The sequence below is a fragment of the Eurosta solidaginis genome, chromosome 5 (genome assembly GCF_040869045.1).
Source record: "Eurosta solidaginis isolate ZX-2024a chromosome 5, ASM4086904v1, whole genome shotgun sequence".
NCBI lineage: Eukaryota > Metazoa > Arthropoda > Insecta > Diptera > Tephritidae > Eurosta > Eurosta solidaginis.
In genome coordinates, this window is record NC_090323.1 from 135742299 (window position 1) to 135767810 (window position 25512).

Genomic DNA, 25512 nt, shown 5'->3' on the forward strand with positions numbered 1-25512 from the left:
TGTTCACTGGAAAAAGAGCTAGGGTTTGCATTGCCAAAGGTAATATATTACCAGTAAGAAGGTCACTGTTGAAATCACCCACTATCACAATATTGTTGTAACTCAGGCTGAGGTCATAAATGTTATTAATTAAGCTGTCTAAAGCAATGTGTTTATTTGGTCTGTAAACGCATCCTATGAGTATTTTTGAAAGTTTAGAATCACTTCAATGAAAATGTACTCGATTAAGTTAGATGGCTCTGATGTGCATTTGATTTTTTTACAGTATATAAGTAAATTATGTCAACATTCAACTCCAGTAATGATATGGTGCAACAAAATACAAAAATAAAAGAAAATTTCAAAATGGGCGCGGCTCCGCCCTTTTTCATTTAATTTGTCTAGGATACTATTAATGCCATAAGTCGAACAAAAATCTACCAATCCTTGTGAAATTTGGTAGGGGCTTAGACTCTACAACGTTAACTGTTTTCTATGAAAAAGGGCGAAATCGGTTGAAGCTTCGCCCAGTTTTTATACACAGTCGAACGTCTGTCCTTCCGCTCGGCCGTTAACATGATAACTTGAACAAAAATCGACATATCTTTACTAAACTCAGTTCACGTACTTATCTGAACTCAGTTTATATTGGTGTAAAAAATGGGCGAAAGCCCACTATGACCACGCCCACTTTTTCGATATCGAAAATTACGAAAAATGAAAAAATTCCATAATTATATACCAAGAAAGGGATGAAACATGGTAATTGGATTGGTTTATTGACGCAAAATATAACTTTAGAAAAAAACTTTGCAAAATGGATGTGACACCTACCATACTAAGTAGAAGAAAATGAAAAAGTTCTGCAGGGCGAAATCAAAAGCTCTTCGAATCTTGGCCGTAATACTGCTCGTGATATTACATATATTGAATATAAATAAATTAACGGTACCCGACAGATGATGTTCTCGATCACCCTGGCCCACATTTTGGTCAATATCTCGAAAACTCCTTCACATATACAATTACCACCACTCCCTTTTAAAATACTCATTAACACATTTCATTTGATACCCATATCGTACAAACAAATTCTAGAGTCACCCCTGGTCCACCTTTATGGTGATATCTCGAAAAGGCGTCCACCTATAGAAGTAAGGCCCACGCCCTTTTAAAATACTCATTAACACCTTTCATTTGATACCCATATTGTACAAACAAATTCTAGAGTCACGCTGGTCCACCTTTATGGCGATATCTCGAACTGAGGCCCACGCCCTTTTAAAATACTCATTATCACCCTTCATTTGATACCCATATCGTGCAAACAAATTCTAAAGTCACGATGGTCCATCTTTATGGCGATATCCCTAAATGGCGTCCACCAGTAGAACTATGCCCTACTCCCTCTTAAAATACTCTTTAATACCTTCCCTTTGATACACGTGTCATACAAACACATTCCAGTGTTACCCTAGGTTCATTTTCCTACATCGTGATTTTCCCTTATTTTGTCTCCATAGCTCTCAGCTGAGTATGTAATGCTCGGTTACACCCGAACTTAGCCTTCCTTACTTGTTTAATTTGCATTAACAAAAAAATTAAATTTCGAAATGTAGAATTTCGAACTTCGAAAGCCGATATCAATTTTTTGGAGGCTAACTTCGAAAAGCGGAGATAGTGCTTTGTGTATTTATTAAGCCTCAATCTCTACAAAAAAGGGGGTTTGGTCCAATACCCAGCCGGCTGTTGCACAGTGTTATAGTTGCCATTCTTGCTTGTCTATAATTGAGCAAGTTGTCGTTATTCATATATCTTTGAGATTCGAATACAATATTTGTTGCTGGGTGACTATGCAAGTGACTATTTCAAGCTTCTTATGCCAATTCTTATTGATTGGTGAATTGAGACGGCTGTTTTTGTATGATTTTAATATATAAATCTACACATACATATGTAAATATAGATGAAATTAGAATATTTTCTTCTATTGAGGACTAAGGCAACGATAGAAACTCTACAGTTTTAGAGTGTCTCATTCCCCATATAATAAAAGTCAGTTCCGCTTTCATCGGATGTACAAATTTTGCAAACTTCATGGTATATTCCCATTCGTACTTCAGTGAGAAGCATACGATGGGAAAATTTCAGCTTAAAATTAAAATTAATTACGTTTTTTTTAATGGTGTGTTCAATTTATACTTATTACTAAGAATTCATGAGCTTAATACCGGCTCATAATAATTGAATATTCAATTATTATGTTTTTCTAAGAGAAACTGAAAAGAAAGAAAGAAACATTTACTGCCATATTGCGACGGTACCATTTCGAAAACCACCATCAGGCAATTTCGTGGAGAAACTGCAGTTTCCGTGTGATTCGCGGTTCGAATCTCGGTGAAACCTTTGATAACATTACGAAATTGCCTGACGATGAATTTGTGGCGATTTTCGAAATGGCAATATGCCAGTAAATGTTTCTTCCTTTCTTTTCAGTCTCTCTTAGCAAAACATAATAATTGAATATTCAATTATTATAAGCCGGTGGTGTTAAGCTCATTAATTTTTAATAAAATTAATTACTCCTTAGCAAAAATAACACTCAACAAGTAAGGAAGGCTAAGTTCGGGTGTAACCGAACATTACATACTCAGTTGAGAGCTATGGAGACAAAATAAGGGAAAATCACCATGCAGGAAAATGAACCTAGGGTAACCCTGGAATGTGTTGTTTGTACGATATGTTGATGAAGGCTGTTAATGAATATTTTAAAAGGGCGTGGGCCTTAGTTCTATAGGTGGACGCCTTTACGAGATATCGCCATAAAGGTGGACCAGGGATGACTCTAGAAATTGTTTGTACGATATGGGTATCAAATGAAAGGTGTTAATGAGTATTTTAAAAGGGAGTGGGCCTTAGTTCTATGGGTGGACGCCTTTTCGAGATATCGCCATAAAGGTGGACCAGGGGTTCATCTAGAATTTGTTTGTACGATATGGGTATCAAATGAAAGGTGCTAATGAGTATTTTAAAAGGGAGTGGGCCTTAGTTTTATAGGTGGACGCCTTTTCGAGATATCGCCATAGAGGTGGACCAGGGATGACTCTAAAATGCGTTTATACAATATGGGTATCAAACGAAAGGTGTTAATGAGTATTTTAAAAGGGAGTGGGCCTTAGTTCTATGGGTGGACGCCTTTTCGAGATATCGCCATAAAGGTGGGCCAGGGGTTCATCTAGAATTTGTTTGTACGATATGGGTATCAAATGAAAGGTGCTAATGAGTATTTTAAAAGGGAGTGGGCCTTAGTTTTATAGGTGGACGCCTTTTCGAGATATCGCCATAGAGGTGGACCAGGGATGACTCTAAAATGCGTTTATACAATATGGGTATCAAACGAAAGGTGTTAATGAGTATTTTAAAAGGGAGTGGGCCTTAGTTCTATGGGTGGACGCCTTTTCGAAATATCGATATAAAGGTGGACCACGGGTGACTCTAGAATTTGTTTGTACGATATGGGTATCAAATGAAAGGTGTTAATGAGTATTGTAAAAGGGAGTGGGCCTTAGTTTTATAGGTGGACGCCTTTTCGAGATATCGCCATAAAGGTGGAGCAGGGATGACTCTAGAATGCGTTTATACAATATGTGTATCAAACGAAAGGTTTTAATGAGTATTTTAAAAGGGAGTGGGCCTTAGTTCTATGGGAGGGCGCCTTTTCGAAATATCGATATACAGGTGGACCAGGGGTGACTTTAGAATTTGTTTGTACGATATGGGTATCAAATGAAAGGTGTTAATGAGTATTTTAAAAGGGAGTGGGCCTTAGTTCTATAGGTGGACGCCTTTTCGGGATATCGTTATAAAGGTGGACCAGGGTTGACTCTAGAATGCGTTTGTACATTATGAGTATCAAACGAAAGGTGATAATGAGTATTTTAAAAGGCAGTGGGCCTTAGTTCTATAGGTGGACGCCTTTTCGATATATCGCCATAAAGGTGGACCAGTGGTGACTCTATAATGTGTTCGTACAATTTGGTGTCAAATTAAAGGTATTAATAACAATTTTAAAAGGGAGTGGTGGTAGTTGTATTTGTGAAAGCGTTTTCGAGATTTCGACCAAAATGTGGACCAGGGTGACGCACATCTTCATCTGCCGGGTACCGCTAATTTATTTATATATGTAATACCACGAATAGTATTCCTGCCATGATTCCAAGGGCTTTCGATTTCGCCCTGCAGAACTTTTTCATTTTCTTCTACTTAATAATGGTAGGTGTCACACCCATTTTACAAAATTTTTTTCTAAAGTTATATTTTGCGTCAATAAACCAATGAAATTACCATGTTTCATATTTGGTATAGAATTATGGCATTTTTTTAATTTTTCGTAATTTTCGAAATCAAAAAAGTGGGCGTGGTCATAGTCGGATTTCGGCCATTTTTTATACCAATACAAAGTGTGTTCAGATAATTATGTGAACTGAGTTTAGTAAAGATATATCGATTTTTGCTCAAGTTATCATGTTAACGGCCGAGCGGAAGGACAATCGATCTTCTGTGTATAAAAACTGGGCGTGGCTTCAACCGATTTCGCTCTTTTTCACAGAAAACAGTTATCGTCCTAGAGTCTAAGCGCCTACCAAATTTCACAAGGATTGGTAAATATTTGTTCGACTTAGGGCATTAAATGTATCCTAGACAAATCAAATGAAAAAGGGCGGAGCCACGCCCATTTTGAAATTTTGTTTTGTTTTTGTGTTTTGTTGCACCATATCATTACTGGAGGTGAATGTTGACATAATTTACTTATATACTGTAAATATTGTTACGAATATTAGCAAAACTAAGGAGTGCTGCCAGCTCTAAGCCGATCTAAGCAGTGACGTGAATGCACATCAATAATTCAATCATTATGTATCTACATAAACGAATAAATAATTGCGTCTACACATATGTACACATTCCGACGAGCAACATTTACATACAAGGCAGCAAGAGATGAGATGTCACACACCGATGAATTTACTTATACGCTTATGTGTGTGCGGGAGACTGTAAACTACAAACACATGCATATACCTTATCTGAGTTGTCACAAGAGAGAGCAATAATTTGTGCACGTAGTTGTGGCTGGCGATTTTGTAGCCGAAACAACTAGTAACTTCTGGAAATCGAAGAGCCTAGAAGTATGCAGCGTAAACTATAAAAGCGGCGCCAGCGAGTAAGAAGTAGTTCAGTTTGATTTGAGTTGTCAAGCAGTTGCGATTAAGACGATATCTAGCGAGCAATAGCAGTACTATTTTGAATAGTAGAGTTTCATTGAGCTATCAGTCAGTGTGGTTATTAAGCAAGCTATTCGTTGCACAGTTTGAGTGTATTGTGAAGTACTTTAATAAAGGCCATTTTGCATTATTACAAATTGGAGTTATTTATTCAACAGTTTAGTGATTCGAACTTAGCAGAGGATTGCAAATAAGAGGATTTGCAAATAAAAATTCGTTACAATTGGTGTCAGAAGTGGGATTGTTGAATAAATTCCAGAGGACAACAACGACATGGCAAAGTTCAGTGAATTGAAGATCCAGCAACTAAAGAAGGAGTTGGAGAGCCGTGGATTGAATACAAGCGGCGTTAAACTTGAACTTCAGGCACGGCTACGAGAGGCAATGGAAGCGGAAGGAATTGATGTGGAAAAGTATGACTTTCATCTTGATGGCGAGGAAGTAACAAAAGTTGAAGAGAAAAACGAAACATCGCAGACAGTTACGAGCACAGACTTGAACATGATTTTGGCTGCAATATCTGCTCAAACATCGACAATGTCATCACAACTAGAATCGCAGGAGACACGCATAACATCCAAGATTGAAGCACAAGAAACGCGTATGTCAGAAATGTCGACACAGATTACATCGAAGATTGAAGCACAAGAAACGCGTATGGCAGAAATGTCGACACAGATTACATCAAAGATGGAGACACAATTGGAAGAACAGAAGACATATTTGGCATTTCAACTGGAAGCGCAAGAGGCACGTATATCTGAAATGTCGGCACAAATTTCGGAACAGGTATCAGCGCAGCTCTTTGTGAAACTGGAAGAGCAGGATGCAAAAATTTTACAACTCGAGGACAAAATTGATGCCGAAATAGAAGCGTTAAAAGGTCGTATGGAGCAGTTACAACTAAACCGCCCAGCTGTTTCAGCGAGTAATCCAAAGGTAAAGACACCATCCTTTGACGGTTCTGTTCCTTTTCAGGTCTTTAAGCTACAGTTTGAGAAGACCGCAGCAGTGAACAACTGGAATGCGGAAGATAAAGTTGCTGCACTGTTCGTGGCATTGAAGGGGCAGCAGCGGAAATTCTACAGACGATTCCCGAAGGAGAGCGGAACAATTATGAAGCATTGATGGCTGCTGTAGAACGACGTTATGGAAGCGAACATAGAAAACAGATATTCCAAATTGAGTTGCAAAACCGCTACCAAAAAGCAAATGAGACATTGCAAGAGTTTGCTTCAGATGTTGAAAGGTTGGCTCATCTCGCAAATGCGGACGCACCCGTGGAATACACCGAGAGGGTAAAAATCCAGAGCTTTATAAATGGCATACGGGACGTCGAAACAAAGCGAGCTACATACGCAAACCCAAAGCCAACATTCGCAGAAACGGTGTCACAAGCTCTGATTCAGGAAACAGCGTCGCTTCTGTGTAAGCCAGTTTTCAAAGCACGCCGTGTGGAAGTAGAAAGGCCAGAGTGGGTAGAAACAATTTTGGAAGCACTGAAGAGATCTCAACAGAAGAATGCCGGAGTTATTAAATGTTTCAAGTGCGGCAACCCAGGTCACATTGCACGTCATTGCGATCTTGGTCCTAATAGTTCCAACAATGTGGGTGGCCATAAACGCAAAGCTGGAGGAGATGAGCAAGAGCGAGTAAGAGGTAGAGAGCTAGACCGGGCTATTGAATGTCCTGTGATATCTGTGTCGCAAATTGGAAGGAAATCAAGAGTCTTACCGTCAGAGGGAATGTGGATGGCAAGGAGCGTGTACTGACTGTAGATACGGGCGCATCTCATTCCTTGATCCGATCTCATTTGGTTAACAGGAAAGTAAAGCGGTTACCTGGAGCAAGGTTGCGTACGGTCACTGGCGAGTATAATCAAGTCCAGGGAGAAGTAATATGTGAAGTCTTAATTGGGAAGGTCATGGTTTTACACAAATTCGTTGTGGCGGAGATTGTCGATGAAGTTATATTGGGAGTGGATTTCTTGGTTGACCATGACATCAAGATCGATATGCGGAGAAGGGCGATGCATTATAAGAACCAGGATGTGCCAATTAACTTCAGTTTGGAAAAAGGTTTCAGCAGTAATAGAGTACTGGTGGAGAAAAGTCGACAAAGGCCACGAAAGTCAAAGGTAAAGGTTGATGAAACAAATGGGCCAAATAAAGCGAAATTAAAAGTACCTGCGAGGAAAAGACCGGCATCAACAAACCCTAATGGACGCACTAAATTCACTGAAAGAATTTTTCAGAAAGAATGCAAGGATGATTTCAAGCCAGCGCGCACTTTTGTTGGGAAACGTCGGAACGATACTGAGTATGTGAAGCCAATCCGTCAAGAACAAGCTCTACAAAGTAGTTCTTCATTGGCCAAGCAACAGAGTGCGAGAGAACGATCCAGAATAATGAGTAGTAAGATGGAACACAGGTACGACAGGGAAAATAATTCGGAAGGTTTCCGGAATGGAGATTTGGTACTGTTAAACAACCCTCACCGGCGGAAAGGTGTCCCAGCCCAATTTCGGTGCAGTTGGGAAGGCCCGTACAAGATTGTGAAGAAGCTCAGTGATACCATCTACCGCATACAAAGCATTGAGAAACCACGGAGTAGAAGAGTGGTACATTTGGCGATGCTAGCAGCGTTTAGATCGAGAGATTTGTCTGATCGGGACGATCAGACTTAGGTGGAGGGCAGATAAAAAAAAAAAAAAAAAAATTGTAACGAATTTTTATTTGCAAATCCTCTTATTTGCAATCCTCTGCTAAGTTCGAATCACTAAACTGTTGAATAAATAACTCCAATTTGTAATAATGCAAAATGGCCTTTATTAAAGTACTTCACAATACACTCAAACTGTGCAACGAATAGCTTGCTTAATAACCACACTGACTGATAGCTCAATGAAACTCTACTATTCAAAATAGTACTGCTATTGCTCGCTAGATATCGTCTTAATCGCAACTGCTTGACAACTCAAATCAAACTGAACTACTTCTTACTCGCTGGCGCCGCTTTTATAGTTTACGCTGCATACTTCTAGGCTCTTCGATTTCCAGAAGTTACTAGTTGTTTCGGCTACAAAATCGCCAGCCACAACTACGTGCACAAATTATTGCTCTCTCTTGTGACAACTCAGATAAGGTATATGCATGTGTTTGTAGTTTACAGTCTCCCGCACACACATAAGCGTATAAGTAAATTCATCGGTGTGTGACATCTCATCTCTTGCTGCCTTGTATGTAAATGTTGCTCGTCGGAATGTGTACATATGTGTAGACGCAATTATTTATTCGTTTATGTAGATACATAATGATTGAATTATTGATGTGCATTCACGTCACTGCTTAGATCGGCTTAGAGCTGGCAGCACTCCTTAGTTTTGCTAATATTCGTAACAATATATTAAGTTTTTTGTAAAAATTTCACTTAAAAAAAAATTTTTTTTTTTAAGTGGGCGTGGTCGTTCTCCGATTTTGCTATTTTTTATAAAGCATACATATAGTAATACAATTAACGTTCCTGCCAAATTTCAGCATGATATCTTCAACGACTGCCAAATTACAGCTTGCAAAACTTCTAAATTACCTTCTTTTAAAAGTGGGCGGTGCTACGCCCATTGTCCAAAATTATACTTATTTTCTATTCTGCGTCATAAGTTCAACCCACCTACCAAGCTTCATCGCTTTATCCGTCTTTTCGATTTTTTGAAATTTTCGATATCGCAAAAGTGGGCGTGGTTATAGTCCGATATCGTTCATTTTAAATAGCGATCTGAGATGAGTGCCCAGGAACCTACATACCAAATTTCGTCAAGATTCCTCAAAATTTACTCAAGTTATCGTGTTAACGGACGGACGGACGGACGGACATGGCTCAATCAAATTTTTTTTCTGTGAGCTCTGCTCAACTGAGTATAAAAATTTTGTAAGGGGTTATAGTACCCCTATAATTTGTCATAGTTATAAACTAATATATACTTTAAGTATATTTTTTCCAAATAATCTACGTTGAACAATGGTTTGCGTTAATGATATTTTGACGATGTGACTTTTGGCTGCTACTTTCGGGATGCTGTTTTTGTTGCAGCGACAAACACACTCCCCGAATGTTTTGGCGATTGTTACGATGTTCATGATCGTTTGCCGGATGTAGACCTAGTATATTCTGGTAACTTATACCATAAGCGTACAAACCCCATCACCTCAGGAACGATGTAATATGACCACATTAAACCTTACTGGCCACCCCGCCCCTTATCCACTAGTTCTATGAGGAACTTGGGGTCGCCAGAGTCTCGCCTGCTAAAAAACAGGATTTGTCCCGTGTGAGGTTGACAGTTTTAGTTGGAGAAGCTATAAATTGCGCTAGCGAAGCCTTGAAAGGTTTGCGCTACACAACCCCTTGACTCGCATGGATATTTAAGTCGCCCTGTACGTTAGGCATACCTGTCGCTGGTATATTCTCTGCCGCGGGTTAGGGCTGTGTTCTCAACTTGTTCTCCCATTTCAGCAAAAATCATATTGAATATATAAAATGTGACTTTTTTTCGAAAGTGCTTACATCTGTCACTTGAAGTCATTTTTTGTAAATGTTTATATTTGCTCTTTCAGCTCATCTTAACATTTTTCATAATATGTATTTTGCTGAAGTATACAAATGTTTTAAGTTTTATAATTTCGATAATAAGGCGAGACACCCTAATAAATATGCTTATACTGAAGAGGTATGTAGACACCATCAACGAAATATTATTCGTACTTATAACCTTTTTCGTTTGAAATGCATACATGTCTGCATGGCTACATAAACTCCCCACTCATACTGCTCAGTTCTCTCCTACTACTTTTCTAATATGTATAGTATGTTGAACCACTTTTACATTTTCTGACTTGATGCGTCTTCTTGGCAGTCATTACTTCCTTTCAATTGGCTTTGTATGAAATTTTAGGTATATTTTTGTTCCTTTTATCTCTATAATGCTTTGATGAGGGAAAGGATTAAGGAGGATGTGCTAGTTTCTTTTCAGAAAATTAAATAATAAGGAAAGGCGCTGCAGTTCAATCCACACTTTCGATTGCTTATGCCTTTCAAAATGGATAATGGATTTTCATTTTGGTTTTACCCCACCTTCACGAATTTTTCTTTCAACTTCCTTTGAACCTTTGAGACTTTTTCTTTTTTTGCATCATTATCAGTATAGGTTTAAAGCAAGCAGCAAGTAAAATGCGAAGTCGTATGAACAAATAAGACATTCATTATATAAACATTGAACGTATTCAAAACTTGATCTGTTCACACTTACATCACTTCCAAACAATCAAATCTAAAGAAAGATTGATATTCATCATATTTGCACAGATTGAGACAAAAAATTCTACTTTAAGCTCGAATTGAGATATGTATGACCTCGCACAAATATTAATATACTTATGTACGTAAAATGAATATATTCTTAAGCTGTCATCAGGAAATTGGTCAGGTGATAAAGTGGCAACAATATCACAATGTGATAAAATCGAAAAAATTCAAAATTATTTCTGCCGGATATATCGTCTCATATCTGCATTAACCACGTAACAGTATTTTTCGAAAAAATTTGTTTTTATGGGAAAACACGCATATGACATCGATATTGAAAGTAACACCTGTCTGTGATAAAGTTTTCATGATTTTGTTTTTGACGATAACTCAATATAAAAGATGTGAAAACACAAAATTACCAAAATGTAATGAAGCCATTGAAAACTAAGACACATTTATATTCATCCATAACCTTCAAAAATAATTTATTTTAGACCTAAAATTGGTTTAATAAACAAAATAAATGTAAGGCGCGATAACCACCGAAGAGATCTAAGGCCGAGCTTCTCTTCCAATTTGCGTCGTGCTCCTCTTGGCTTTCCCTACAAATTGGCCAGACGGAACCTACATGTTTTATGCCGACTCCGAACGGCATTTGCAAGGCAGATGAGTTTTCACTGAGAGCTTTTCATGGCAGAAATACACTCGGAGCGCTTGCCAAACACTGCCGAGAGCGACCCCGCTTAGAAAAATTTTCTTCTAATTCAAAAACCTTATTTCTAAAATTTTGATGTTGCTTTGCCCGGGGTGCGAACCCAGGGCATACGGTGTGGTAGGCAGAGCATGCTACCATCACTCCACGGTGGTTTGCTTACATTTAAAAGTAGAGCCTCGCTTCCCCTCTTCGCTCTCTATCACATTCTCTTCTACTATCTCTTTACTTTTTGCTCTTATTCTTGTCCATTCCTTATTCCCTTTTTCTCCTCCCACATCCACTCACATTACTCCTCGCACTTAACTGCCCATTACTTTTCCCACTTTCAGTCCTAGTTCTACTACAACTCCCTTTCTCACCACAATTTCTTCGTATATGGAATATCCATACTAAATATCGAATACCTACTTCATCTTACTGACAGATTTGAAACCACTACGAAACTATGAGAAACTAATATTATTGATAATTTTTGGTAGCCTTGTACATACCTATTTGTTATTGTAAAACTTTATATGTGCCAAAAGGCCGTAGTTAAATAAAACATAGTATTTAAATTTGTGGTTTGATTTTTAATTCGTCGGCATTTCGATTTCGTTCTGAAACCATCTTAAGGACTGCCAAACAAATAGAAAAAAGGAACATTAGAACAATATTCCATTTTGCATATAGGTATATAAAAAACAAGGCAGCAACTTACACATATGACTATTTTTGATCGACTGGTCAGATGTTCAAAAACTAAAGTATAATAGAGCATAAGACACAAGAAAGTAAACAATTCAAAAAAAGTGGGATGGAATAAAAGAGTACACGACGTTAGCAAGGGACCTTTTCTCACGATTGTCAAATTTTGCATAAAGGAGAATAGATATTTTAAATACAATGATAAGATACATAAACAACGGGCAGGAATGGCAATGGGTTCTCGAGCCTCCCCGGTCATAGCAGACATCGTCATGGAGCTGCTAACAAGATTTGAGACGGAAACCAAATATTAACGACGTACACATAATTCAATTACTCGCGTACTTCACTTATAAGGTGCTAAATCAAACTGACTCATTATTCCTCAACTTGCGCTGCTTTAATACTCTCTGTTATCTTCTTCGCATACTTCTCCAATGGTCGTCAGCTATTGAAATAATTATTGGCGCTCACTTCACACATATTCTTATTCTTTTTTGCAACATCGACTGTTGGTATCGTTTGTTAGCGTACTTGGATACAGTTTTTAATAACTATTTATGGTCCATTTGTGCGACCATCGCACATTCACTAACACAGCCACAGTTTAAATTTTAGTGACCACTGATCTAGACTTTTCACGAACAGCCTTCTCGAACAGTTGGTTATTTATTTCTCATTCATGTACTTAAATTTACGTTTTCCTTTTTGTTATATGCGTGCATGTATATCTATGAGTAATAACTTCTGCTCTTAGGTCATGATTACATGACGTGTGACTTTTCTTTCTTCTTCGTTCTTAGCTGCTGATGACATGTATGTATAAGAAATATTCTCTTAGTCTTGGCCTCGCAAAAAATTAGCAAAATCGGCCAACGAGATGATAAGCTACACATGTAGAAAGGTTTAACTTGCTCCAAAAGCGTAGAGCTTGAACTCGAGCATTTCGAGCCTTTTTGAGAAATTTGAGCAATGATTTACACCCAGCGTGTACTTGTGCATAAGAGTGCTTTAATTTTGATTGAATAATGGTTCTACATACGTAATGGCATGAAGGATTCGAGACAGCGATATACATATTTATATAAATATTATCAGCAAATAATTTTGATTGGGCCTTTTCCGTCCGTCCGTCCGTTAACACGATAACTTGTAAAAAAATGAGATGTCCTTATGAAAGATGGTATACAGGCTTACATAGGCCCAGAATAGATTGGTATTTAAAAAAGAAGAGATCGAAAGATCAAGAAACCCAATTCTTCATATCGAAAATTTCGAAAAAAAACGAACAAATACGATAAATCATTAACAATGACCTTCAAATTAATTAAACTTGATGAGTGAGTTAATTTTATGACCCCAAAATTTTCGTTTGGTAAAATTTTTTAAAATGGGCGTTAGGCGTCCATATTTATAATCTTAATGAAAGTGTGATGTTGAGAGCTTTTCCTTGCTTCTATTTGTACACTTAATACAAATTAGCAAAATCGGTTGAAGACCACACCCACTTAAAAAAAACATTTTTTATGTAAAACGATAACAATAAATGCAATATCTTTACGGGATTTAACAAAAATATACTGATATTTCACCCTAAAAGTGATCCTATCATATCAAAGGACGAGAATTGAAAAATTTATAGAATAAAACAAAATAGATCCGCGGAATGAACACGGCATTTAGTAGTATACATATATAATTTCTCTTAACAGTTTTTAGAATATAGAAAATAAGGACCGCAGACCAGACTAGTTTTTATACTCAGCTGAGCAGACCTCACAGAGTATATTAACTTTGTTCGCATAACGGCAATCCGTAACGGCATAAGCTAATCGAGATAGATGTAGACTTCTATATATCAAAACTAGCAGACTCGTCAGACGTTGTTCTGCCCTAAATTTGGTCTATCTGCATACATTTTAATAAGCTTTTTCTCTCTAACTCTGCCCTCCCCTCTTCACTTCTTATTAATAATTTTATTCACTCCTCCCTCCGGCTTTTTCGCTTCATCTATCTCTATTTTCGTCTCACTATATCTCTTTCTTCGTCTCCTTATCCTTCCCTCTGTTCTCTTCTCTCAAGTTTTTCCCATCCTTCTAGTCCCAGAGGGTGGTATGTATTTTGTTCCAGTCCCATTCCGAGTTCCAGTCCCACTCCGAGTCTCAGTCCCTATCCTAGTCCTAATCTCATTCCCAGCCCGTCTTTGGTCTACTTCCCCGAAAAAAGGATCGTTAAAACTAATATAGGCAAGTTTATATACCAAATTTCAGGCAAATCGAATAGCACGTATGTAAATAGGTATGTGGGTATTATGAATTAATGCTTTTTTTCGGCTTCGCATGCATATTTATCACTATTGCCAGGCTGATGCAACTAAATAGAATATCACAATGAAAATTACTTTAAAGCTTTGAGCAACAGCTTTCATTTGATATCCATATTACACACACATTCTAGGGGTATCCGGGTCCACGTTTTGGCTTATATCTCGAGACCCTAGTCACCCAGCGGTATAAATTACTCTGTACTAAAGCACACATCAACAGCTTCAATTTGATACCCATAATGTAAAAACACATCCTAGTGTTACCCTGGTCCACGTTTTGGCCTATATCTCGAGACCCTAGTCACCCAGCGGTATAAATTACTCTGTACTAAAGCACACATCAACAGCTTCAATTTGATACCCATAATGTAAAAACACATCCTAGTGCTACCCTGGACCACGTTTTGGCCTATATCTCGAGACCCTAGTCACCTATAGGTATGAAAACTACCCTGCACTAAAGCACTCATCAACAGCTTCAATTTGATACCCATAATGTAAAAGCACATCCTAGTGTTACCCTGATCCACGTTTTTGCTATATCTCAAGACCCTAGTCATAAATAGATATGAAAATTACCCTGTACTAAAGCACTCATCAACAGCTTTCATTTGTTATCCTTCTTGTATAAACACTTTCTAAGGGTATCCGGGTTCACGTTTTGGCCTCAATCTCGACACCCTAGTCACCAATAGGTATGAATACTACCCTGTACTAAAGCACTCATCAACAGCTTTCATTTGTTATCCATATTCTATAAACACATTCTAGGGGTACACGGGTCCACATTTTGGCCTATATCTCGAGACTCAGTCACCCACGGGTACGAAAAATACCCCATATCAAAGTACTCATAAACAGCTTCCATATGATGCCCACATTGTACAAACATATCCCAGTATTATCTAGGTCCACGTTTTGATCTCAAGACCCTATCCAGAACATGATAAAAGTACCCTATGTCTGTCTCCTGGTTCTAAGCGACCCCTCCACCAATTTTCAGCCAAATCTGTTCATCCGTTCTTGAGTTATAAATAGTGTAACACATTAGAAACTTCAAAAATAACGGTATTTCTCCATTATTTAATGGATGTTATTAACTACAAACTTCAATCACTCTATTAAAAAAAAAGCTCATGAAAATCCGTTGCGTAGTTTTAAAGGTTTAAGCATTCAAAGGGACATGGGACAGCAAAAGCGACTTTGTCTTATAATATGTAGTGATAGTGACACATGCAAAAATACCAAAAAATAAAACTTTTTTGATGAATTTTAAGGAAATGTTTAATATTTTTAACGAAAGATTACTTTTCAATAGATGTAGGCATTCTTAACCATTTATGTTGCATTAACAATTAACCATTTATGTTGCATAAATATGTATGTACATACCTATGTCAAGCTGATATGATATGAAAATACATACATATGTACATTCATACATGCCTATAAACCTACGCCCGAAGATAAATAACGCAACGAATGCGATGTACATATGTACGTATGTGTCGCATCATGCCTCACTCAAAACAATTAGCGCGCACTGTTGACACCGAACAATCACACACACGAATTGTTTGGTAAAAATGTTACTTTTGTTTAAACAATTTGGCTGATATAAAAAGGAATCAAGTTTTTTTTTAATGCAGAACGAAGGTAAATATTTCAAAATTTTACTGAAAAGTAGAATTTTTCAAATCCATCCTTCCGTTTATGAGTTATAGCTGTGTAAACAAAAATTTTATGATTTTTTACTACATTTTGGAAATTTGCCACGCCCGTATAATATATACCTTTAAATTATATTAACTGTACCATCTCACGTAGCTAAGTTTTCAAATGCAAAAAACCACTTTAAAATCGGAGCACTCTGTGTGAAGTTATGTGCATACATGGCATAAAGTGACTTTATTTTATAAGATTTATAGAAGATAGATACATGATCTCGGCGAAAAAAGAAATTTATTTAGCCATGTCCATCCGTCCGTCCGCCCGTAAACACGATAACTTGAGTAAATTTTGAGGCATCTTGATGAAATTTGGTATGTAGGTTCCTGGCCGCTCATCTCAGATCGCTATTTAAAATGAATGAAATCGGACTATAACCACGCCCACTTTTTCGATATCGAAAATTTCGAAAAATCCAAAAAGTGCGATAATTCATAACTAAAGACGGATATGACGCAGAATAGAAAATTAGTAAAGTTTTGGGCAATGGGCGTGGCATTGCCCACTTTTAAAAGAAGGTAATTTGAAGGTTTGGCAAGCCGTAATTTGACAGTCGTTGAAGATAACACGATGAAATTTGGCGGGAACGTTACTACTATTACTGTATATGTGCTAAATAAAAATTAGCTAAATCGGATGGAAAACATGCCCACTTTTTAGAAAATAAAATTTTTAAGTCAAATTTTAACAAAAAATTTAATATCTTTACAGTATATAAGTAAATTATGTCAACATTCAACTCCAGTAATGATATGGTGCAACAAACTACAAAAATAAAAGAAAATTTCAAAATAGGCGTGGCTCCGCCCTTTTTCATTTAACTTGTCTAGGATACTTTTAATGCATAAGTCGAACAAAGATTTACCAATCCTTGTGAAATTTGGTGGGACTTAGAATCTAAGACGATAACTATTTTCTGTGAAAAAGGGTGGAATCGGTTGAAGCCACGCCCAGTTTTTATACACAGTCGACCGTATGTCCTTCCGCTCGGCCGTTAACACGATAACTTGAGCAAGAATCGATGTATCTTTACTAAACTCATTTCACGTACTTATCTGAACTCACTTTATCTTGGCACAAAAAATGACCGAAATCCGACTATGACCACGCCCACTTTTTCGATATCGAAAACTACGAAAAATGAAAAAAATTCCATAATTCTATACCAAATATGAAAGAGGGGATGAAACATTGTATTTTCGATTGGTTTATTGACGCAAAATATAACTTTAGAAAAAACTTTGTAAAATGGGTGTGACACCTCCCATATTAAGTAGAATAAAATGAAAAAGTTCTGCAGGACGAAATCAAAAGCCCTTGGAATCTTGGCAGGAATACTGTTCGTGGTATTACATATATAAATAAATTAGCCGTACCCGACAGATGATGTTCTGAGCTTAGAGACACCCCTGGTCCACCTATGTGGCGATATCTGGAAAAAGCGTCCACACATAGAACTTAAGCCCACTCCCTTTAAAAATACTCATTAACACCTTTATTTGATGCCCATATCGTACAAACAAATTCTAGGGTCACCCTTGGTCCACCTTTATGGCGATATCTCGAAAAGGCGTCGACCTATAGAACTAAGGCCCGCTCCCTTTTAAAATACCTTCCATTTGATACCAATGTCATACAAACACATTTCAGGGTTACCCTAGGTTCATTTTCCTGCATGGTGATTTTCCCTTATTTTGTCTCCAAAGCTCTCATCTGAGTATGTAATGTTCGGTTACAACCGAACTTAACCTTCCTTACTTGTCTTTTTGTTATTGCTAGGAGTTGTCGGGCTTGGTATTCCTCTGTTGTTAGCCTTTTTGGGCCGGCGTTGATGGGAGCTGGTGTGTAAGGTGGAGCAGTCTCTCCTGATATTTTACTTGTGTGTTGAGGAACGTACGCCTCTTCTACAAAATTTTCGTATTTTGCGAAAATTTTGTCAATTTCAGCCTTGCTGATGGGGTTTTCATTGTAGCTGTTCATTTGCTTTTAAAATTTTTGAGTTAGGATTAGTCTATTTTGGCAGGATTAGTTTGGTTTGGCAGGATCGCCATGTGGTGGTGCCGTGGTGGTCCCGTGGTGGAAATTGTTGGATAAAAAAATAAGTCTCTCTTCTTTATAAGGCAGAGAGACATCTTGCGTTCAATAGGTAGCCGTGAGGTTACCGAAAGCTTGCATGGAAGAAAATAAAAACATGTGACGATTTAGTTTCACTGTTGTGATCATTCTCTTTAATTCTTTCAAACTTAATTCTATTTATACAACTATTTGGTCACAGAAAATACTTTCCAAAACTCCTCACTTTTTTTCTGTTTGCCCAAGCATTTTCCACATGGCCTAGTGCATGGCTCAGTTCGATGAGTCAGTATTAGTCAGTGGATTGCATTTGGCAGCGCAGCGTGTCTTCAAATTTTTGCTTGCGTCGCAGTTTCATTAGTCTTCTTCAATGGTCATGTTAATGGCCTATCGACTTCTATTGCGCTTATTGGCGTCGACCGCATTGAATGTAGGTCATGTTCGAATGCTTGTACATGTATTTATGTATGTACATCACACTGCTCTTAATAGAATCTAGAAACAGGTCTAGCGAGGAGTTTTCCATTTCAAATCCTAATTCATTTCCCTTTTGTCGATAGAGACTCACTAAGATAACTGAGTGACACGCCAAAAATTGTTTTATCGTTTGAAAGTCGCCCTATAAACCTACGCCTCAAATTTCAAAATCAATTGATTGTTCACCAACCACAATATTTCATTTTAGGCGACTCGCCGGTGAAGTCGGATCGCCAATTTTAAGTGACTCGCAAACAGTAAGAGGGGCTTAAACCTTTAAGTTAATATTTTTTTTATTTGGAAGAAAGACTTATCGGATCAGTTTTGATTATTTTTACTTATTATTATTTTTACTTTTATAAAAATTTATTTTCGTCTGCTGTTTTGACGATTTAAGTTGAGTGCTTAAGCTTTAGAATGCAATGAAATTAATCGTAAATTAAAATTTTACGAGTTTTTAAAAAATTTATGTAATGCAATTTGCTCTGCGAGTTATGCAGCAGACGCTTAACTATTTTGCCAAAATACAGAACGCCAAGTGGGCAGCGCAATTACTCAAGTCTGAGGAGAAATATTTCAATTATTCTAAAAAAAAATATCTACATTGAATAGAAGGAAAAGAGGACTGTGAACTGGCAGGTCTCTGTAAATAAATACACACATATAACGGTATATACTAGCAGAAGAGGTAGGCATGTACGAAAGTGAGTACGTATTTAATATTTCATGTCTGTATATTTGTCTATTGAACATACCTCGTCGCGCTTCAGACGGGACTGTGCACTCGGAAATTAAGAAGATAACGGACGATATACTCATTCATCTTCAAAATGTTAACTTTAACATGCGGCGTTTCCCAACAAAGGATTTGCTGTGGCATACAAATCTTACTCCCTCACATGCATATGTATGCATATACACACATACCTACACCAAGAAATACATACAATCTGCCACGTTGCATTTCATCCCAAAATTACTGCGCTGGCTGTAGCGACATTCGCCAAAACAATCTGTTAGCGGGTGCAAAAGCACTTAGAAGAGGAGAAACTGCAGCAAGGAGGAAATGAGTTATAATAGTACAGCATTGCCCCCTTATACAATGATGTCCGCTGGTTTGTCGTTCAGTTCAAGTTGTTCGCGTGCTAAGCTGTTTGATGCAACAGCATACAAGTCACACGATCCCCGTTGGACCAAATCGGTTTTTAACGACGCTGCAATTTCAATGAGAGCCAGTAAGCCATGCGACTATCTAGCCATAGTTGGATAAGAATTAAGTGAGGATGTACAATAAATATGTACAATGTAAATGTGTATCTATGTCTTTCATATATATGTACGAGATGTATCAGAGACCATAAATAAGTGGGCCATTTATGAATATAACTCCGAGTTTTTTTATATTTTATTACAAAAAAAAAAAAAAAAAAACAAATTAGTGAAAACACCTGATTTTTAAATTATTTGGCATATTTAGATGTTTTTGAATTTTCGTAATTTTTTATTTATTTTAATTATTAAATAAATTTTTATATTTCGGGCAATAATTTTCGGTATTTATAGCTATAAATCAAAAGGCATTATTCGAGTATTTCAATTACGATTTAAGCTGATTGGACCTTATCAGTGCGGCTTCAGACCTGGTAAATCTATTATCGATCAGATTTTCAAGGCGCGCCAGATCCTGAAGAAGACTCACGACAAGAGAAAACTTTCAAATGAATATTTTTTCATTATATATATCTACATACTTACGTACATATGTATATTTCCATTCACTGATATCTCCTAGATATTCATAATATTTAACTAATTTAGAAGTACCCTGAATTTAATTGAAAAATTGTTAGTTTTATTTTCAGCATCGACATCTACATAGTACATATGTACATACATATGATTTTTGTAAATATTTCGAGATCTTTAGGGCATATTGGCCAAACTGGATAAAAATTAGGATTCAATGCCTCGAAGTACTATTCTATTTCTAAAGAGAACTAATGTAAATGGGCGTGAGTTCCATCGACACTATACGCGTCACCAGAATTGGCCTATCAATTTTCGAATAGAAAATGTTTTGGAATTCGATCGCTTTAATCATCTATGGGGGTACGATATGGATTACTTTTTAATCAAAATTGTCGAAATTATGACTGAGAATGTATACAACCCATTTAAGAACGGAGTGTTTCATATAAGCTAAATTAAGTTTGTGTACTGTAACCACTAAATATCGGTTTTTTGATATGAACGAAGTGTCAGTTTCATTTGTAGTTTATGGACTAATTTTACAAAGCGAAATTACGTAGCTTATAGTGGGTTGGGGAAATGACAATTGAGCACGAAATTACACAAGTCTGAACACAGACATAAATAGATAGTGGACTTTGTAATTTTCACTGCATTAGGGAGCTGTACAGTGTTATGTAGACAACCAGAGGCACCTCCAGCTCTTCTCGATACTTAAAGAAAAAGTTACTTACATAAGAGTAACGCCGCATCATAAGCAAGTTATATCCACGAGTGCTTCGAAATAACTCGACAGCGCATATACAGTTAAACCTGTCTTTGTATGTATGTGTATATTTATCTGTTTGGTTATGTTGTAAAATTTGCACTTGACACTGTCTGCTTCGAGTTGTGGAAACGGGTGGACTTCTGTATATTTCCCTTTGTCTTTTAGCCAACTGGGTGCAACGTTGTTACAACAAATCTTATAGAAAATGTTGTTATTACTGTTTTTGCTTAACTCGTTGTCACAGAAGTAAGTACTCGAATTCTACTAAAGTTGAATACAACAATCTCAATCGTGTAAAAGTCGATTCAGTTGCTGATGCTGTTGAAGTGTTTTAATTTTACGACATTGCATGAATTTTATTGCCGGCAAAGCATAATGCACACACTGCAACTAAATACGCCCTCCACAAGGTTGTTATGAAATAATGTTTATGTCTATGTATGTAAGTGGTTGCTGTCTTAAAACACATTGGTTTGGTCGATGGTAAATTCAATGTTCCAGAAAACTATTGAAAGTTTTCATTTTTAATCACCTTGTTTCTACTTTTGACTTTTCGCACTCCATACACGTTCTAAGATAAACAAACTACGTGTAAGTAGGCTTTCCAATCTATATTTTATGTGCGAATGAAACTAAATTATTCCACTGTTTTCCCAACAGTGGAATAATTTAGTTTTATTCGCACATAAAATATAGATTGGAAAGCCTACTTACACATATATTTAATATTAAAGAAGAACCAATCGGAATATATATAAAAAATAAACAAACTACTTCGGAAGGTTTACAGATAAAAACAAGAACAAGAGTGGGCTAATAACATTGAGATTTGTCTAATATTATTATTTTTTCAGTTTATGAGCTTGACATAGGATTATAATAATTGAATATTCAATTAGTATATTTTTCTATGAGAAACTGAAAAGAAAGAAAGAAACATTTACTGGCATATTGCGATGGTACCATTTCGAAAACCGCCAACGGTCTCATGATCAGGCGATTTCGTAATGTTATCAAAGGTTTCACCGAGATTCGAACCGCGAATCACATCGTGAAACTGCAGTTGCCGTGTGATTCGCGGTTCGCTCAGTGAAACCTTTGATAACATTACGAAATTGCCTGATGGCGGTTTTCGAAATGGTACCATCGCAATATGCCAGTAAATGTTTCTTTCCTTCTTTTCACTTTTCTTAGAAAAACATAATAATTGAATATTCAATTATTATAAGCCGCTGTTAAGCTCATGAATACTTAATAATAAGTATAAATTGAACACACCATTAAACAAACAAACATAAATTATTTTTTCAGAGTAAACTTAAGAGTAGTAAGTAATATGAGCGAAGTACAAGCAAACACAAATCCAGTGCCCAATTTTCAGCATGTACAAATCGGTCTGGTATTAGTGTGACAGAAATATTGAATATTGCGACATAGGAATAAAATTAGCAAACGCTTTTTTTAAACCGATCACTTGAAATTACAATATAATATTCCTGAAATTACAATATAATAATCCTTTTATGCATATGACCTATTGAATGTTATATTAAAGCATGTACAGGAATGCTTTGTATTTCCGAAATATTGAAGTTCCCTAGAAAACTTTTGTGCTTTAGAAAAAAAGTGGAAGTAACTTCGGGTTGTTAAAAAGTTGTCATGGTTTTATTTTTGATAGTAGCTTACTATGAAAGAGGGATATACACAAAATTACTAAAATTTTATAAAGATAAGGAGAAGTTAGACAGACTTTCACAAATAATCTATTTTGGAACATTTAAACATGAGAGGAGAAAAAAAACGAGATAACTAACAGGTGTGCAAAAAAAGGTCCAAAATCGTGTGGCACAACGTAAAATACCTACAGACTTATGATCGAACCCCGAAGACGCTGTTCTGAGTATCGCTATATTTACGCTTGCCTCTACCCTGTCGCACCCTATTTTTCCTCTACCCTATGCGATTTTTACAGTTTACCTTAATAGGTCCACTCAATTTCCCAACTCCTTTCGTAAATATTCCACCTTTTCCTCTTATTCGTCCTGGGCACAAATCGTAACATCCGTAATCGTATAACTCGTCACTTAAAAACATTATTTTCGGATTATGACATACGTGAACGTACTACTTCGATCGTAATTTTGGGTCGCAACATACGTGACGAGTGTCTGAACGTACGCGTTATGTTCTACTTTCATTCGAACACAAACTGGCGATTATATACACACAAATTTCATTGAACATGTAAAAAAATTGTTAAAATAGATGAATAAATAAAATATAATAACAAATCTCAAACTCTTATAATTAACAAATGTCTAATTCAAACAAGCTTAATCAGAGCCAAAAGGAAATATGGGCAGTATTCATGGCGAGACACCCGCTTTGGTAACATCAAGCTTCAAATTCAACTTCTCCAGAAAGTAACTAAAAGCTTCTTAAGTTAAGCGACATCTCTTCAAGAGACTACAATAATGTTTTGTTACAAAGAAACAATACACAAATGATATCCTTACGCTTCGTTCGATAAGTCCAAAGGGTTACTGCACTCTCTTAACCGCCTTCTTTTCATCGCCTTTGCTATTACTGGAGCTCAAACAAAACTATAAAATTGGATCCATCGCAGTTATTTACTTTCTTTTTTATATTTTGGGCAACCAATTTGACAGTTCAAAATTTAAAGTAAGCTAAAAATACAATCCAACCTAATGTGGATCTTAAAATTTATTGGGAATTGAAAATAAATTACGTTCCGTTTGCTATCATATGTTATAATAGTATTTTGTTTATACGTTTGACGTATCACGTAATTTTCTTTCATATGGTTGACTATCCGTGATAGTGTGTTAGGATTCGAACCCGCTTTCACTCTTATCTTAGTCCTACTCTCCAATTACTTTTATCCTATCCTTATATTCTTGCACTTCCTGTTAAACCCTTAGTCCTATTTTCTCTCAAACCATTGTCCTTATTCTTACTTTTACTCTCATTCTCCCTCTTCCTCTTGTTCCTTTCACTATTTCCACTTCCTTCCAATTTTCTCTAGTTCTCCTTTCCCATTTCCACTCCTGTCTTTCATTTTTCCTCTTCCAATGAAGATATATCAAGTTTGACTTTTTCCACACATTCTATTACTAAAGTATAATATTCCGTTTCTACTACTTTAAAACTCATAACTGAATTATGAGGGCCGTCGAATGCTTTCTTGGTGTACTACTGACTTCTCCTGTTTAGTTTTATTGTATCATGTCTTAGCGAAAAAAAAATTCTACCTTGCAAAATTCTGATACTCTTAAGAAAATTTTACCCCTCTTGAATTTATATCATTTGGAGCTGGAAATGGACTATGATTTGACAAAAATAAAGGATCAATAAAATTATATTATTCGACTGAAAAATGAAATGAAACTATTGAGTGGAAAGTATACCAAACTTTAGAGTCGCAACTAGTACCCAAGCCCACTGCAGGGAACTAACACGGAGCGTATTAATGACATAAACAACAAGTTCCCACATAACTGATTTTTTAGCTATTTATATACATACATATTTGCTTTCGGAATAAGGTTATGAGAATTAATGTGTTGTTTTTCTTATTTTGCAGATGGTGACGCGAACGAAGAAGATCTTTGTGGGAGGGCTGTCAGCGCCCACAACACTGGAGGACGTCAAAAGTTATTTCGAGCAATATGGACCGGTAAGTTATACAACTAGGAATTAAAGCTTATTAAATACGAAGAAGAAAATCGTAGAACTCGCAAAAAGAAAATGTTTCCTTTAATGGACATTCGGCATCATTTTGAATTTGAAAAAAATTCAAATGAAATAAAAAAAATTATTCATAACTTAAAAATGCCTGAGTGATGAACATTGTGAATTCATACAAGTGGCGAATGTTTGATAAAAACGTTCACAATAGTAAACAGCCTCGATCACCTGTTCCATCACTGTTAGATTACTTAAATCATTTGCTCAATAGTGTTTTTCCAAAATTTTTGTAGACGTTTGGTTTATTACATTATTTACATATTTTAAAATGTTTGCTTAATTGGCTGCTCAGATTTTATCTGTTAACTATATTTTAGAAATGAATATAAATATGTAGTCATATTTTCAGTAAAAGAAATTTTGATTTGAAACACAAATGGGACTTCATGGCAGTTCAATTTAATAGCCCCGAGCAAAAAAGAAACCTATCTTCCATTCTCTTGCCATTCGGGACAGCCATTCTCCCTGTCAACTATTATTTGACAAGTAGGTATGGCAATGGAGGAAGAGAAAGATTGTTCACTTGTATGAATTCACAATGGTGATGAATAAAATTTTTTTCTAGGATTTTTTGAGTAGGCTAGTCTGATCTCATATTTCCGCATATATGTAATACTCCTATATTGCTACAAAAGGCTAGGTACATTTCCAA

The 25512-nt window shown here is 36.5% G+C and overlaps 1 protein-coding gene across 4 annotated transcripts in view; it reads left to right on the top strand.

The window, feature by feature from the left end:
- Rbp6 (RNA-binding protein 6) overlaps nt 1-25512 on the top strand; it is a 1756398-nt gene that overhangs the window by 1077028 nt on the left and 653858 nt on the right. For all 4 annotated transcript variants that reach the window (XR_010953559.1, XM_067788144.1, XM_067788145.1 and 1 more), the window contains one exon: nt 24697-24789. Coding sequence is in view for 3 of the 4 variants with exons in the window: in XM_067788144.1 (XP_067644245.1) it covers nt 24697-24789 (93 nt within the window). In the remaining variant the exon portion in view is untranslated. The remainder of the gene's footprint in view (nt 1-24696; nt 24790-25512) is intronic.